A 15,919-nucleotide genomic window follows, 5' to 3' on the forward strand; every position below is an offset into this window, starting at 1 on the left:
TAGTCAGGCTTTTGTTGGGGCGGGAGCAGAACCGGCGTGATCCGTCAGTTATTTCCATTGTTTTACTCGATGCCCCCCCCCCCCCGCTTTGCTACGCCCATGCAGAAGAGTGGTGATCAGCAAAGATCAGGAGTTGAGTCATAGCTTGTGAGAGGGAGCGACCCCAACTGCCTTGAAGATGGTGGTTGTGAGGCCACTCCCAAATAAATTTCCCTAGATCTTGAAATTGTTCCAGCTTCAGGGCCAGTTGCAAGTGTTACCATTTGGGGCAAGGTGTTCAGGCAGGTGGTGGCTGTCCAGTTGTTCTTGGATGACCCAGATTAGAGGGAGACTGGCACAAAGTGATCCCCATTAGTTTTCTGGCAGAACATGGATTTGCTCCTAGATTTCTCTAGCTCAAATCTGATGCTCCACAGGAAAGCATGTGATTGATTGAACAAATACAGAGTGCCTTTTCTATGATACCATCACACCTAGTCTCCTTTCCCAACCTTTCTGGATTGCTTGATACTCTTCAATAACCTTTTTGAGATGGGGCAGCTAGAACTGTACCAAGTATTCTCATTATGGGGCCCCTCTAGATGTCCTTTTTATTCTGCATTCTTGGTGATTTGTACTCATGATGGTATCAAGGCAGTTATACATGATCCCGTTTCACATACTGTTTTGTGCATGTGCATGCCCTGCTAGCTTCCTGCTGAAATCTGAAAATTTTTCATACCACAAACATCCAGGAGGAGAGGGGCTTTGTTGTAGTAGCTGTTATTGTGTTGAAGTTCCCCTATAGATGGCAGTAAAGTAGTAACAATGAAAAAGCATTGCAGAAAAGTAATGAAATGCACTGGTACAGTGGTACCTCAGGGTAAGTACTTAATTCGTTCTGGAGCTCCATTCTTAACCTGAAACTGTTCTTAACCTGAAGCACCACTTTAGCTAATGGGGCCTCCCGCTGCCGCCACACCGCCGGAGCACGATTTCTGTTCTCATCCTGAAGCAAAGTTCTTAACCTGAAGCACTATTTCTGGGTTAGCGGAGTCTGTAGCCTGAAGCATATGTAACCTGAAGCATATGTAACCCGAGGTGCCACTGTATGTCGATAATCTAGTATGAATCCAGCACTAATGCTCTGTTCAATGACATGTTGCAGAGTACACCCACCTACCGCAAAAAAAGCACCAGTCTGGAGAGGATGTCATGAGACCTGCAGTCCTATTGGGATTCGGTTGGCATGCTCTGATGAAGTAGGAATAAATGGGGGAGGGGGGCTGAAGTGGGATAATCTGGGTTGGAGGAGGATTAGGGGTACCTCCCCTTTCCACCCCAAGTCCAGTTGCTTTGGAAGGGGAAGCAGCTATGCCAGCTCTTTCCTCCAACCTTGCTGCAGAGCAGGAAGCATCAGTAAAAGCTAGGAAGGCTGAACAGGAGGTGGCAGCCACTGAACAAGACCCTGAGCAGGAGGGTGCTGCCTTGCCCTCTAGGATCAGGATCTGCCTTCACAAATGGTAACAGATCCACATACCCCAACAGAATGCACATTTGCAGTTCCAACATCGCCACAAGGCAAGATAGCGAGGGCACTATGTTTAGACAGGCAGAGTGTAGAAACTTGTTGGAACATTTTTGGTGCTTCCATCCAGTTTTGAATAACTTGCTCTGCTCCTGAGCTTCTGAATCGTGACTCCCAAGTCTTGTGTCTGCTGCTGAGCCTGTACTTCCAAGTAAGAGCCTCTGCTTGCGTGTGTTGGATGGGAGTCAAGACAGTGCCCAGCAACAGTGTCCTATACTTTTTGCTTTACACCCAGCCTGATGAAAGCCTTTCCTGGCTTCTTTGAGACCTTTCCTTTAGGTATTTTAACAGTAGTTTCCCACTGTTATTTTTGGATCATTGAGGGTTATGGTGTTCTCAGTTCTCAGAGTGCCAGTCCTTACATTGCCAAAATGGTACCATCCACTCATATAAGAAGGAGGTATCTGTAGGTTCTGAGGAACTCCCTGGCCTCCCTGTGACAAAACCTAGCCCACTGAAGTCTTGAACATGTTCGGGATCCATAGAATGCTGAGTGTGTTGAGATGGAAAACATGGGAATGAGAGGGAATGAAATGGAGTGCCCTGGAAGAGGGCATGGCTGGCTAGCTGGAACCCTGAACAAGAGCAGTTCATGCTACAAAGTTTTGTTTCAGTTCCCTCTTCTGGCCATCTGCAGTTTTGTCTCATTTTCAATGAGCAATGTATGGCTGAGGAAGCGAAATAGGTCACAAGACTTTCATTTGCTACTTCTTGCTTATGATCTTCATCTCCCCACTTATCTATTTTTGTTTCTATTTTACAGTCTTCAGGGCTAAGGAACAGACATCATTTGCTGGGCAGAATTGCATTCTCCTTTGCCACCAATGGGAGATATGGCATCTGAGGAAACCAGACCCCTTTTGAGTACTGAGACAGAACTGCCTGCTCAAAGACCCTCTCCGCTGGAAATATATCTGAGGTGTGTGTATTTATCTGGCTTTTGTTTTTGGAAAACTGTCAAAACGCAATTGTTCTAGTTATGTACTGCTGGCCAGGAATATAAGGCTTTGCCAAATATGGACTGAGGGACAAAGAGGACAAGGTCCTAATGTTGGTTATCTACAAGTCCAGTAGTCAGCCTCTGTCCCTCTGCCCCTTTGCCCTCACACTGTATCAGCTGTTTGTAATGGAGTTTAATGAATGACGTCTCTGCTTGCCAGATTCTGAATTGTTGGCTCAACAGAATCACCCTGAGAGGTTTTCCAAATCTGATTGAGAATCTTGGAACAAGAGGGCTTTTCTTCTAAATGCATAATCTGAGCTATTTCTGATGTTCAGGCATGCCAATCCTTGCACAGCCCAAATGGAACCATTTGTACAGAAGATAACAGCAGGCTTGGAGGGGGAGTGTTTAGTGGCGGGGGGTGGGGTCCCAAGGGAGGGAAACTCTTTCAAAAGCAGGGCAGTGACGACTGAGCATGCTTGTTATCTGTGGAATGTTGACTGCTGAGAGAGAGATTTAGAAAGTGAGGAAATGGAATGGATACTGTATTTTTCGCTCTATAGGATGTACTTTTTCCCCTCCAAAAATTAAGGGGAAATGTGTGTGCGTCCTATGGAGCGAATGCAGGCTCCTTGGCTTCAGCGATAACAACGTGAAGCCTCCGAAGCGCAGAGGGAGAGCTCCCCCCGCGCTCCGGAGGCTTTGCGTTGCTTTCGCTGAAGCCGCCTGAAGCCCCCGGAGCGCAGCATGAACTCCCGCTGTGCTCCAGGGGCTTCAGGCAGCAATCCGCAAGCCTTCGGAGCGCAGCAGGAGTTCCTGCCGCGCTCCAAAGGCTCGTGGATGGCCGTCTGAAGCCTGGAGAGCGAGGGGGTTGGTGCACACCGATCCCTCTTGCTCTCCAGGCTTCGCTTCGCTGGAGAGGCGCTGCACAGTTTTCCCTTTCTGCGCAGCGCCCCTTTAGCGAAGCGGGAGGAGAAATGGAAGGGGCTCTGTTTCTCCTGCCGCTTTGCTGAAGGGGCGCTGAGCAGAGAGGGGGAGAATTTTTTTCCCCTGTTCTCCCCCTCCTATGGTCCGGTGCGTCCTATGGTCCGGTGCGTCCTATAGAGCGAAAAATACGGTAATCCTTGAAAAGGGCATGTCTGGCTAGAACACTCCATTCTGCAACATTTGGTTGCTGTTTTTCTTTTTTGGTGTTTTCATTGAGTTTTCTACCACAATCCCAAGATGCTGGTCAGTCATCTCCATTGAAAGACCCTATCATTGTTTTGTGTGATAGCTGGATATGCGTGTAGAAGCAACTCTCCCCTCCTGCAGTTTCCAGCACCTTGTATTCAGAGGCAGGCTGCCTCTGACAGTGGAGGCAGAACATTGTCATTTTGGCTAGTAGCCATTTATAGGCTTGTGAATTTGCCTAATCTTTTAAAGCCATTTACTGAACCAGCTTTACAAATGGGACCTATTGGGCGACAGTAAAAGGTAAAGGACCTCTGGATGGTTAAGTCCAGTCAAAGGCGACTATGGGGTGCGGCGCTCATCTTGCTTTTCAGGCCGAGGGAGCCAGCGTTTGTCCACAGACAGCTTTCCGGGTCATGTGGCCAGCATGACTATACTGCTACTGGCGCACGGAGGACCGTGACGAGTGCCAGAGCGCACGGAAACAGTGTTTACCTTCCCGCCACAGTGGTAACTTTTTATCTGCTGGGAGACAGTATCACCCATAGAGAAGACGTTATCAGTTATCAGTTTTCCCTAATCACATCTTGTTGCCACAGCCGTGCCTTCATAATTGAGTGGGAGCTACACAGCACATCCCTTCCTATTGTCTTACACCAGAGGTGGGGAATGTGGCCTCTTCATTCGGCCTTTGGAACTATTCTGGAACTATTCTCTGGCCATGTGTCTCCCACTCCTCCCGGCCCTGCTTTGCACCCATAACATTTTTGCCTGGCAGGAATTAGTCCTTTAACTTTGACAATGCCCCTTGGTGGAACTGGGAAGTATCCCCCATCTCAATCCCTGGAGGCCAGCTGCAAGTCATTGTAATGGACTGACTTGGTATAAGGCAGTTTCCTGCATGCTTAAATATTTGTGTGTTTGGGTGCTGAACTAAATAGATGTAGTGATGGCCACCAACTTGGATGGCTTCAAAAGAGGATCAGACAAATTCATGAAGGCTGTGGCTATCTGTGGCTACTAGCTGTTCTTCCTCCACTGTCACACACCTCTGAATGCCAGTTTCTAGGAATCACAGCTAGGGAGAACACTGTGGTGCTCAGATCTTGCTTGTGGGCTTCCCAAGGACATCTAACTGGTCACTGTGAGAACAGGATGCTGGAATTGGTGGACCATTGGCTTGATCCAGCAGACTGTTCTTATGTTCTTAAACAGTTTCTTTCAAAAGGAAGGGTCAGTGGAAGCACTAATACATCTGCAACTGAAAGATCTGAAACAAAAGCGTGTGATTTTTTCAGGTGTCTGCTGAGCTGCATCATCTGCAAAAAAGGGCAGCTGTTTGTGTCTCTCTCCCCCAGCTCCATATTTTTCATTTTCACTTCTTGTGCAGCAAGGTCCAAAATCAGAATCTCTTCCTGGCTACGTTTGCTGCTGTGCTGGGACCGCTAAGCTTTGGATTTGTCCTTGGCTACAGTTCGCCGGCTATTCCAAGCCTAAAGAAAGTTAGCAACCCGGAATTAAGGTTGGAAGACATTCAAGCATCTTGGTTTGGGGTAAGTCTTCTGCTCCACAAGCAAAGGAAGGGCAATATTTCAGTGGCAGAGCATCTCCTTTGCATGCAGAAGATCCTAGGTTCATTCTCCAGCAACTTCAGTTGGGGCTGGAATTGTCCCTTCCTAATACCCTGGAGACCTGCAGCACGGCGGTGTGGGCAGCACCTCACTAGATGAACCCCTGTGAAATGACTTCATATAAGGCAGCTTCCTGTGTTCTTCTGTTGGTTTGATAATATGGGGTGGAAAATAAATGCTTATTGACTTGTGCCAGAGTATAGAGACATATGGGACGCGGGTGGCGCTGTGGGTTAAACCTCAGAGCCTAGGACTTGCCGATCAGAAGGTCAGCAGTTTGAATCCCTGTGACGGGGTGAGCTCCCATTGCTCGGTCCCTGCTCCTGCCAACCTAGCAGTTCGAAAGCAGAGTCTCTACCTGCCTTCTACCAAATCAGTACATCGGCTCATCTAGCTTAATACTGTCTACACTCACTGTCAGCAGCTCTCCAGGGTTTTAGGCAGAGATTCCCCCACAGTCCAGCTTGAAGATGCCGGTGATTAAACTTGGGACCATGACCATGCAAAGCTGATGTCCCACCATAGAGCTAGGGCCCCCTCCCTTAAAAGTAAAGTAGGATTCTAGTCCTCAATAGTTCTTGCTGAATCAAACAGGAACATAGGAATTCGCCTTATACAGAGCAGGGGAGAGGTGTGTATGTTGCCTCTGAACACCTTGCAGAACAGGTCAGATATAAATGTCATTTATATTGTGCCATCATTGCATACACCAAATCTTGGGTTAGTTAACGTGATCGAAAGGTGCAGCAATCTACAATCAGAAACCATTCAGTTGTGAGAGTCAGTTCCTTTTTCTTTTTCTTTTGCAGTCTGTCGTAACGCTGGGCGCTGCAGCAGGCGGGATTCTGGGGGGATATGTCGTGGATAAATTTGGCCGGAAGCTTACCCTGATGCTGTGTGCCATCCCATTCGTTTTTGGCTTCACAATCATAATCTCAGCTCAGAATGTCTGGATGCTTTATGTGGGCCGGCTACTGAATGGCTTGGCCAGTGGGGTAACATCTTTGGTGGTCCCGGTAAGAGATGGCTTGCACTGTCCTTTCTCATTGCAGTTTTGTGGAAAGAGAGCCATCTGCTGAATGCCAGAATCTGCATTTTACTGAGTTGGAGATCATTGACCCATCTAGCTCAGTATTATCTATTAAGGGGATGGGGAATTTCAGGCCCAGAGGCCTAATTGCACTGTTAATTAGGGAATTTCAGTACTTGATTCTGATTTTGTCATCTGCATCTACATACACCTGTCTCTGATTGCCTTGATTCTATAAGAAAAACAGGGATACACTACTGACCCCCCTCTCTTTTTTCTTGTTGTATTGGAAAAATGCAAAATTCTGCAAATGCAAAAACAAATAAAATATATCCTTTTCTTTGTATGACTTGAACAAGACTCCCTTCCCCTTTTGTCCACGCTGTAGGTATATATTTCTGAAATAGCCCACTCCAAAGTTCGAGGGATGCTAGGATCGTGCGTTCAGCTGATGGTGGTGACTGGCATCTTGGGAGCTTATATAGCAGGTACACCCATGTGGCTCTGTTGTGTTCTTGGGTTTGCACATTTTCTCTTGCACACATCATCGTGGGATACAAGTACACCAACCAACACCTGTGGATGGTGTTGGCACCATGTTGTGGGAAACTGAGTGGGGAGAGGGAGTGGAGTACAGTGGTACCTCAGGTTAAGAACTTAATTTGTTCCGGAGGCCCATTCTTAACCTGAAACCATTCTTAACCTGAAGCACCACTTTAGCTAATGGGCCTCCTGCTGCCACCACACCACCACCACGCGATTTCTGTTCTCATCCTGAAGCAAAGTTCTTAACCCGAGGTACTATTTCTGGGTTAGCGGAGTCTGTAACCTGAAGCGTCTGTAACCCAAGGTACCATTGTACCTTGAAAGGAGAGGGCATGACTGCCTGCCTTCATACCTTTGAGCATTTTTGCTTGTGTGGAAAGTGTCCTTGAATTCTGATCATGCCTCTTGCTTGCCTGAATGATTGGTAGAGAGTTGGTGTGTGAGAATGTGTGCAGATACTAGCCTACTGTACAAAGGCAATATCTGCATTCATTTCTCACGTTTGCCTTTGGCTTCACCCACCACAGGCGCCAACAGGCACTCTGTCTTAACGGAATACATCACTTGAATGCTGGGGGAGCTGTTTGCAGCTATAACGTGCACCAGCTTGCATTTAGCCCTCTGGGCGTGACAAAAGCTGCCAAGTGTCCTTTATTCCTTGCCCCTAAAACGGCTCTTCTTTTGGGTCTCCTCCCTCAGGCACTGGGCTGGACTGGCGCTGGCTGGCCGTACTGTGTTCCGTCCCACCGTGCTTTATGCTGGTACTTGTGGCTTTCATGCCCGAAACGCCTCGCTTCCTGCTGAGCCGGAATCAGCGGCCAGAGGCCATTGATGCTCTGCAGTTCCTGCGAGGGCCCCTGGTGGACCATGAGTGGGAATGCAGGGAGATTGAAGTGAACGCCGAAGGACCGGTAAGTGGAGCCGGAAATATACTGAAACCGGACACGTTCTTGGGTTGCAAGGGTGGGAAAGGTGGCAGGAGAATGGACCTGCCTCTTCCCCCTGCTAGCTCAGCTCTCTCCAGCTTTAGGCTTTTCAGGGGAGGAGGGTAGAAGTCTGAAGTATTTGCCATCTGCTCCTCCTGGTATAGGGATGCAGGTGGCGCTGTGGTCTAAACCACAGCCTAGGGCTTGCCAATCAGAAGGTCGGCGGTTCGAATCCCTGCGACGGGGTGAACTCCCGTTGCTCGGTCCCTGCTCCTGCTAACCTAGCAATTCGAAAGCACGTCAAAGTGCAAGTAGATAAATAGGTACCACTCCGGCGGGAAGCTAAACGGCGTTTCCGTGTGCTGCTCTGGTTTGCCAGAAGCGGCTTAGTCATGCTGACCTGGAAGCTGTATGCCGGCTCCCTTGACCAGTAAAGCGAGATGAGCACCGCAACCCAAGAGTCATCCAAGACTGGACCTAACGGTCAGGGGTCCCTTTACCTTTACCTTTTACCTCCTGGTATAATCTGGCAGGTGCTAACTGCGCCCTGACATTCTTTTCCTCTGCTGCCGAACTGCTCAGTAGTCAACCCCTTGCTGGAACTGCACAGGAATCAGCAGCAGTTTTACAGATAGAACAAGGGGTGGCCTGGTACAGCCACTTACAGTCATGTCCACCTGTCACAGCTGACCTATAAGGGCGGGGCTGGAGTGAGGTCTGCTTTGCCACTTTGCATTCCCTGTGGCCAGCCAGCAGGAATGAACTTGCTGCTTGGCAAGTGGAGCCAGGTTCAGCCCTGGCTGAAGGTTCAGCCCTTCCCTTTGTAGGGGTCTGCTTTGTCATCGTGTTTCTCCATGCAGGGAACATAGTGGCGAAGCAGCAACTGGCAGCGCTGAACTCTCTGCTCCCCAGCTGATGAGTGAAGGGTGCAATCCTCCACTCTGCAGGGGTTTGTTTTGCTCATGTTTGCCTGCAGGGAATGTGCTGGCAAAAGTACTCAGCTGATGGGCATGGTTTTTGGGAAATGGCCCAGCTGGCCAAATTGGATCTCCTCATGGGCCGAGATTCCTAGTTCAGTCCCTGACATCTGCAGCCAGGGTGCTGGGATTTCTACCTCAGACCCCAGAGGGGTACAGTTGTCCCTCAACACTGAAACACTGGCTACGTCTTCCTTTGCAGGAGGAGCTGAGTCTGGCCGAGTTTAAGAATCCAGCCATTTACAAGCCATTCTTCATTGGTATCGCCATGATGTTCTTCCAGCAAGTGTCAGGGATCAATGCCATCATGTTTTATGCGGAAACCATCTTTGAAGAAGCCAAATTCAAGGTGGGGGGCTCCTCTGTCCTCTTGACACCTTGGTTGCAGCCATACTCATTCATATCTTGGTCAGATGCCCAAGAATTGGACACAGTATTCCAAGTGTGGTTTGACTAAGGCACCATAGAGTGGCACTATTACTTCCCTTGATCTTCTGTTGATGCAGCCTAGAATAGCATTAGCTTTTCTTTGGTGCTGCATCACACATTTTCAAATATTTGAGATTTTCATTTATTTCTTGCTGTTGTGTGTTTTCAGGAGAGTGGTGCTGCTTCCATCATTGTGGGATCCATCCAAGTCTTTTTCACTGCTGTGGCTGCTGTTATTATTGATAGAAAAGGTCGAAAAGTCCTTCTGGTCGTATCAGGTATTGCAGGAAATCTATCCTTCTAGTGTGAAGTGTAGGATTCTGTGCCTTTGCAAGTTAATTTAATGTGGAACACCATGAACAGCTGGATAAAATTTTCTGGCGGTGGATGTCCAGCAAAGCAAGCATTTATGTGTTTGAAATAACTAGCCTTAGAGCCTTAGGTCAGTGGTTGGACATAATCCCCAGCAAACCTTGGCAGGACACACACACACACACACACACACACACTCTCTCTCTTTGTGCTTGTGTGTGTGAGGGGGGGGGAGGGCAAAGGATGCTGAACTAGATGGTCTATTGCTCTGATCCAGCACAGCTCTTGTTACATGCACTCTTGTTCCCAAACAGTTATAACTAGGTGTTCTGTTAACTTTTTATCTCATCTTTCCCAGGGTTCATTATGGCTATCAGTGCTGCCATCTTCGCGATCTATTGCAAAATGGCTCTCCCTGTCCCCTTCAACTCCTCCCATGCCAACCCACCAAGCTCCATTCTGAGTGCTGCTGTTGTGGAAGAAAATCACCACCTTGCGTGGTTGGCGGTATTGAGCCTGGGCCTCTTTGTCATGGGTTAGTGGGCACTTTTGCTGCGGTTGCTGTACCCCACAAAAGCTAGTCTATATAGATCCATCCACCTAGAGAATTCTGGGCCTTTTGGTGCCTTGAGGAGTTTCCCAGCCATGTAGTCAAGGTTGAGTATGCTTTGACTACGTGGATACTTCCCACACCAGAATGCCCTCTCTGCTGCAGCAGCAGGTGATGCAGACACAGGAAATAGACATGTCGGAAGAGTCCTGTTTGATCACAACAAAGCCCTTGATTCCTCCTCCTTCGCTGGAGTCCAGCTTTTTTGAGGTCAGATTAATGACCTGCTTATTGGTAGCCTAGTGCTTGTGGAGCATAGACCTTAAGGGTAGGGAACCTTTCTTCAGCCAGAGGGTCACATGGGGGGGGGGCAGTGTTCCGCAAAGGTCATGTGCTGGTGGTGGGTGGGGCCAGAGCAACACATGTTCAGTTTTACAATAGGCTGGTTTCTACACACAGATACAGACACCCCTCTCTATCCTCCATCCAGGCAAGCAAGTGGCATGATCCGAGTTCAATGACACATTCCAAGCAGGCAAAAGTGTGCAAGGAGGGTGTGGGTCCTGGGGTCTTGAAAGCTAAGTGGAGGGGCCTAACAGGATGCTGTTGGGGGAGCCCCTCCCTGGGTAGCACAACCTCCTTCACATTGCTATTGCTGTTGGCTGTTTGCTTGCATTGAGCTGCACTATTGCTCAGAAAGAGACAACATATTGTGTGAGTGGTGGCAGATACCTCTCCTCCTTACCATCACTGCTTGCTGACTTGGAGAAGGGCAGGCAAACAGGAAGAGGCAACAAGGAAGGAGAGCAGCAAGGTTGGGTGGCTATGGGGGTTGTTGTGTACCTGCTGGGGTGTGGTCTTAGATACTTGCCAAGCAATGGCTACCCCCTGATGCCAGTCCTGGGCATAGAACTCCTGCCTCACTCAAGTCGACCTCTTAAAAGTACCCTTGCATTATTATTATTATTATTATTATTATTATTATTATTATTATTATTATTATTTTCAAGTGTGTTTACCCTGCTCTTCATCCAAAAGGCTCCCAGGGCAGCTTATGAAAATTTATAATACAGTCCCTGCAGTCTTGCACACTGCATGGCATGTCATGAAAGGAAAAGAATTGGGAAAGGAGCAGGGGGAAGCAAACTTGGCACTATTTCTTTCTTATAATGGCAGCTATGATGGGAAGAGTTCAACTGAGCAGCCAAAAGTTGCTCCTCTTTAAGCTGAGCTGATGGAGTGGCGCTGCTTCTCTTCTCCTCCTTTAGCCTAATGAAATGGCTGCTATCATGTGACTGTTGATGGAGAGAAGAGCCTGATGGACACTGGCTTCCAAGCTGAACCGATGGAGTGGCTCTGTTTCCCCTCCTCCCCTTTAGCTACAGCCTGTAGCTAGATAACATGTGAGATGTGAGGAAGAGGGGAAGCCTTGTCTAGTTGTATCTTTCTGGTTTCCAGTCAGGGTTGCCTGTTCATTACTGACCTTGCTCAGTGCAGGGAAACCTCTACTAACTGCTCTCAATGAGTTTGCTTTCTCCTTCCTCTGCAACCTGCAGGCTTTGCCTTGGGCTGGGGCCCAATCCCATGGCTGTTGATGTCTGAAATATTCCCTCTCCGAGCTCGAGGCGTAGCCAGTGGTGCCTGTGTCTTAACAAATTGGCTCATGGCTTTTCTGATCACCAAGGAGTTCCATGACCTCATGGTAAGCAAAGATCACATCAGAATGGTTTACAGCAGGAATGGGAACAGTGGCCCCCATTTTCTTTTCAGCAGCCTTCTGGGGGCCACATGCTAGTAGCAAAAATGGGTTGTTGGATTCTTTTTGCCTACCATATGCAAGGATCCTGCTAGAGTGAAAAGCAGTAACCATGCTGTGATGTAGCCAGTGGAAGGACTAGGAGTCTTAGCTGCTTACTGAGAGCATCAACCTGTGTCTGCAGGTACTACAGACATGCTAGGTTTCTGCATGCAGGGATATTCTGGATGAGAAAGCATTCTCTTATGTTGGGCATGGGGAACCTTTGGCCCTCTGGATGTTGCTAAAGTACAACTCCCATGAGCCCTAGCAAGTGTGGCTGATGGCCAGGGATAATATAAGCTGTCATTCATCTACACCTAGAAGGCCAAAGGTTCCCCATTTGCCATCTCAAGAGTACAGCTCAACCACCTTGGTACTGCTTCTGGTTCTTAATCAGACATCTCTTTCTCTTCTGCCCCAGGTCTTCCTGACGCCTCATGGTACCTTCTGGTTGTTTTGTGCCATGTGTTTCTCCAACGTGCTCTTTACCATACTCTTCGTTCCTGAAACCAGAGGGAAAAGCCTAGAAGAGATAGAGGCCTACTTCCAAAGATCACATTAGCTGTTTGCAATCTTAGTGGGAGAACTTTTCCCCTTGGTCTTGGACTTAAGGTGTGGGTGATGGTGGCTGGTGGGACCCAACCCTTCTTCAGAGATTTGCACGAATGTAAAGTCTTCACCGGGTTCAACTGGGTCCAGAGAACTGTCTGGGGTGTAGGTGTGGTCAAGATGAAAGGCAGGTTCATTTTGTGTGGGCAATGACCTACCACTTTTCAGTATTACAGCACTACATACAGTATTACAGAACGGCAGGCACTGTTCAGTTTTCTGCCATCTAGAACAAGGTGATTAAGAATTCGTTTTAAACAAAACATTGCTTTTCTCTGTTCGTTGGCCATGTTCTGTGTGGCCAGCCTTTTCTTCTTCTGCTGAGGACTGTATTCCTTGGGAGGGTGGGACCTGATGGGAGGGTCATCCTGGTAGTAGGTGGGGCTAGAGCCAAAAGTGGGTGCCCTCTCCCCTGGGCTCAACCCCTTCCTCTTTCTGCCATCACTACCCCTCTCTACTGTCACTTCCTTTCTCTCTGTGTTTAGAAAGCTCTCACGAACTACCTTCTAATTCTGTGTAATCTGGGCCTACTCTATGGGTGTAGAGGAGTGAGGCAAAGAGTCCTGAAAAGGCACATTGAGCAATGCACACAGTGTGCACAAAAAAACTAGCAAAAGAGGGAAACTGGGTCTGACTTAGCCAACGTCACCAGACTATTTTGCACCCCCAAGGTTTCTCTCACAAACAGCAGCATTTTAAAATGAGATGCATCCATGCTGTCTGAAGTGGTATGCTACCAGTTCCTTCCATGGGATGTGTAGATTTTAAGGCAGAGGGGTTTAAAGCAGCCAAAGTTTGTTCTGATTTGCACACGAAACGTTAGACTTTGGCAATCACGTGGGATGATATTTTTAAATGAATGGGTTTGGCATACTGCTGCCCACTATTGCCCCCTCCTCTGGTTCTTGAGTCCTGTTCAGGAGGTTAGTAATGCTGAAACTGGGAAATGATAAATCTCATTCCCATGATTGCATTTCTTGTCAATCTCTGCCCCAAGGCGACTCCATCTAAAATCATGTGATGGGGTGGGTAGGGATTGGACCCAGTTCTGCCAGTAAGGTTCCAAAGTCTTCGTTTCCAGACTTCTAATCTTGTTTTGTGGAATAAAGGTTCAAGGATATGGTGCTATGTGGAATAAATATATTGAATTCCATCTGATGCTTTGGGCAAATCATCTTTGTTTTCTTAATGTTCAGTTAATATTGAGTGCCGTAAATAACACCAAGGGACAAACTAGGGAGGGCTACTGTCCCATTTTTTGACCAGAACGTAAACTTCTGCTCATCAACTAGTTTTCCAGGATGTTGAGATTATGGGGATAAGGGAGGGCACTTCCAGGTCAGGAGTGGGGATTCATGCACATTCCCCTCTCCCAGTTAGAATTCATTACAATTTCTACTTTCAAATCTATTCTTAAATTTCATCCTAGAAACATTTTTCACTTGGGTCTGCACTGAGTCGGTCATCTTTAATTTGAAAGGTGCAGAATGGAGTATATGAATGTGTGTGTGCTGTTTTTGTGGGCTTGTGGTAGAAAGAACAAACTGGATGATTCCTCCTACCCAGTATCTAGTAGTAACTGAAATATTGGGCACAATCTAACCAATTCATTAGTGAAATTGTTAACCAGAATGTGATATTTATTATGTATTTTATTATGAATTGCCTTCTTAATCATGCTTTTTTTAAACATTTCTTTTAAAACAGAGTAGAGATGGCTTGGGGTTTTATTTTTAAGGTGCACTTTATAAAATGGTTTTGAGGTTTAGATGTTTCTACTGAGTAAGAAATCTTTGATGGCAAAGGATTTCCCCCCAAAATATATACCAAAATAATTCTTTCTTTCTTTCTTTCTTTCTTTCTTTCTTTCTTTCTTTCTTTCTTTCGTCAAGTGTGGGGAATTTTTGACCTTTCAGATGCTGCTGAACCAACTTGCATTGTTAGTGAGCAACACCTAGCAGACACATGCCTGGTGCATGTTTTAAGTCTTTCTGTCTGATCCTGTGAATGTCTCCTCAAATGCAAGTCCCACACAATTCAATGAGACTTGCAGGTGTGTACAAGATTGCTTTCTCTGCCCCCGCCCCCCAAATATCAGTGTCAAGAAGTGTGTCCAACATGAGTGATAACAATCTATGGTGTTGTCTATCTTATGTTTGTCTCATTTGTTACACACATGCACCCCAAGGGGGCAGAAGAAGAGACCAAATGTCATAAATATTTATTACATATCAAGGAAGTAAAGAAAAGAAAAACCCTACAGTTCATTTTACAGCTGTGGTCTATGGAACTTTTAGAACAGATTTCTGCCATTATATTCGTATTGTGATTCTCTTTCTTTACAGGCTACATTTGAAAACACAAAAGAGGGAAAACAATAATAATAAAAATAATAATAATACATTATTACTTTAGCATTTAAAAACAATGGCAATACAATCGAGTTTAAGACACTTGGTGGTAATTTAAACTTTGAGACTCACAACAGGGGAAGCCACAGCCCAACAGTACATAATCGGTGAAAAGTACAAAACCCCACTAGATAACAGTCAAGGGACAGGATCCAGCAAAAGTTTGGTGCAACGAAAGCAGCAGCCTTATGGATGATGACCTAAGGACTAAGCTCAATGGAACACATTTGCACCTGTTTCCAAGTAAACATGCAGAGGATGGGAAAGGGCTGTAGCTCAGGGTCAGAGCTAGGCTCAAGCCCTGGAATCTCCAGGTAGTGCTTGGAAGGCAACCTGTCCAGAATCTTGGGCTGCTGCCGCCAGTAAATGCAGACCCTACTGAGCTAGGTAGACCTAATGGTCTGACCCAGCACACGGCAGCTTCCTATGACTATTGCAAGGCTGGATTCATGAAACACACTTTCCAGGGAACAAGGCCTGATTCCCCTGAGACTTAGTTCTGAGGAAACTTGCATAGGCCCAATTTCACTGAATTCAGACGGACTTAATTGTGCCTACACAGGTTGACTCTGCAGTAAAGCCCAGTCACTGCTAGAATAAAGGAGTAGGGAGCCTAATGAAATCCTCAGGCTCCACCGAACTCCCCCAATTTCAGGCAAATCACCCCTCCTATACACAAGAGTGTCTCCTAACAGCAAGGGTTAAGGAAACCCATCATAAAAAGGAAGCCCCCCCAATAACTTGATAGGGGGTCCCATGACTGCAGCTTTACTTGGAAGTCAGTTCCCTTGCCAAAGAAGGCTGTTTGTCGCCAACCATGAGTTGTGCTGGATTCTGCTTGAGGGCTTTTTATAAGGAAGGGTGGGGGGGACAAGCAACCAGGGTAGACAACAAATTTGTTTTATACAAATGTTAGCATTTGTGAGTGCTTTCCGTCTGGCAAGAGAAATACATAATAAATATTAGGAAGTCCAAACCTGCAGAAAATAGTAACACCCCACCCACCCACCCTTTTTT

At 47.1% G+C, this 15,919-nt stretch overlaps 1 protein-coding gene across 3 annotated transcripts in view; it reads left to right on the forward strand.

Annotated features, from left to right (window-relative positions):
* The window catches only part of SLC2A8 (solute carrier family 2 member 8), an 18,285-nt gene extending 2,366 nt beyond the window's left edge, over positions 1 to 15,919 (forward strand). For 2 of the 3 annotated variants that reach the window (XM_081847667.1, XM_081847666.1), the window contains exons 3-12: positions 2,331 to 2,486; positions 5,074 to 5,236; positions 6,124 to 6,330; positions 6,733 to 6,832; positions 7,590 to 7,801; positions 8,996 to 9,142; positions 9,392 to 9,500; positions 9,893 to 10,069; positions 11,641 to 11,786; positions 12,304 to 15,919. In XM_081847667.1, coding sequence (XP_081703793.1) covers positions 2,392 to 2,486; positions 5,074 to 5,236; positions 6,124 to 6,330; positions 6,733 to 6,832; positions 7,590 to 7,801; positions 8,996 to 9,142; positions 9,392 to 9,500; positions 9,893 to 10,069; positions 11,641 to 11,786; positions 12,304 to 12,444 — 1,497 coding nt within the window. In that variant the 5' untranslated portion in view covers positions 2,331 to 2,391 and the 3' untranslated portion in view covers positions 12,445 to 15,919. Of the gene's footprint in view, positions 1 to 2,330; positions 2,487 to 5,073; positions 5,237 to 6,123; positions 6,331 to 6,732; positions 6,833 to 7,589; positions 7,802 to 8,995; positions 9,143 to 9,391; positions 9,501 to 9,892; positions 10,070 to 11,640; positions 11,787 to 12,303 lie in introns of those variants that run through there. The other variant, XM_081847668.1, reaches the window with a different exon arrangement.

This window comes from Podarcis erhardii (assembly GCF_964252035.2).
Source record: "Podarcis erhardii genome assembly, chromosome: Z".
Classification (NCBI taxonomy): Eukaryota; Metazoa; Chordata; class Lepidosauria; order Squamata; family Lacertidae; genus Podarcis; species Podarcis erhardii.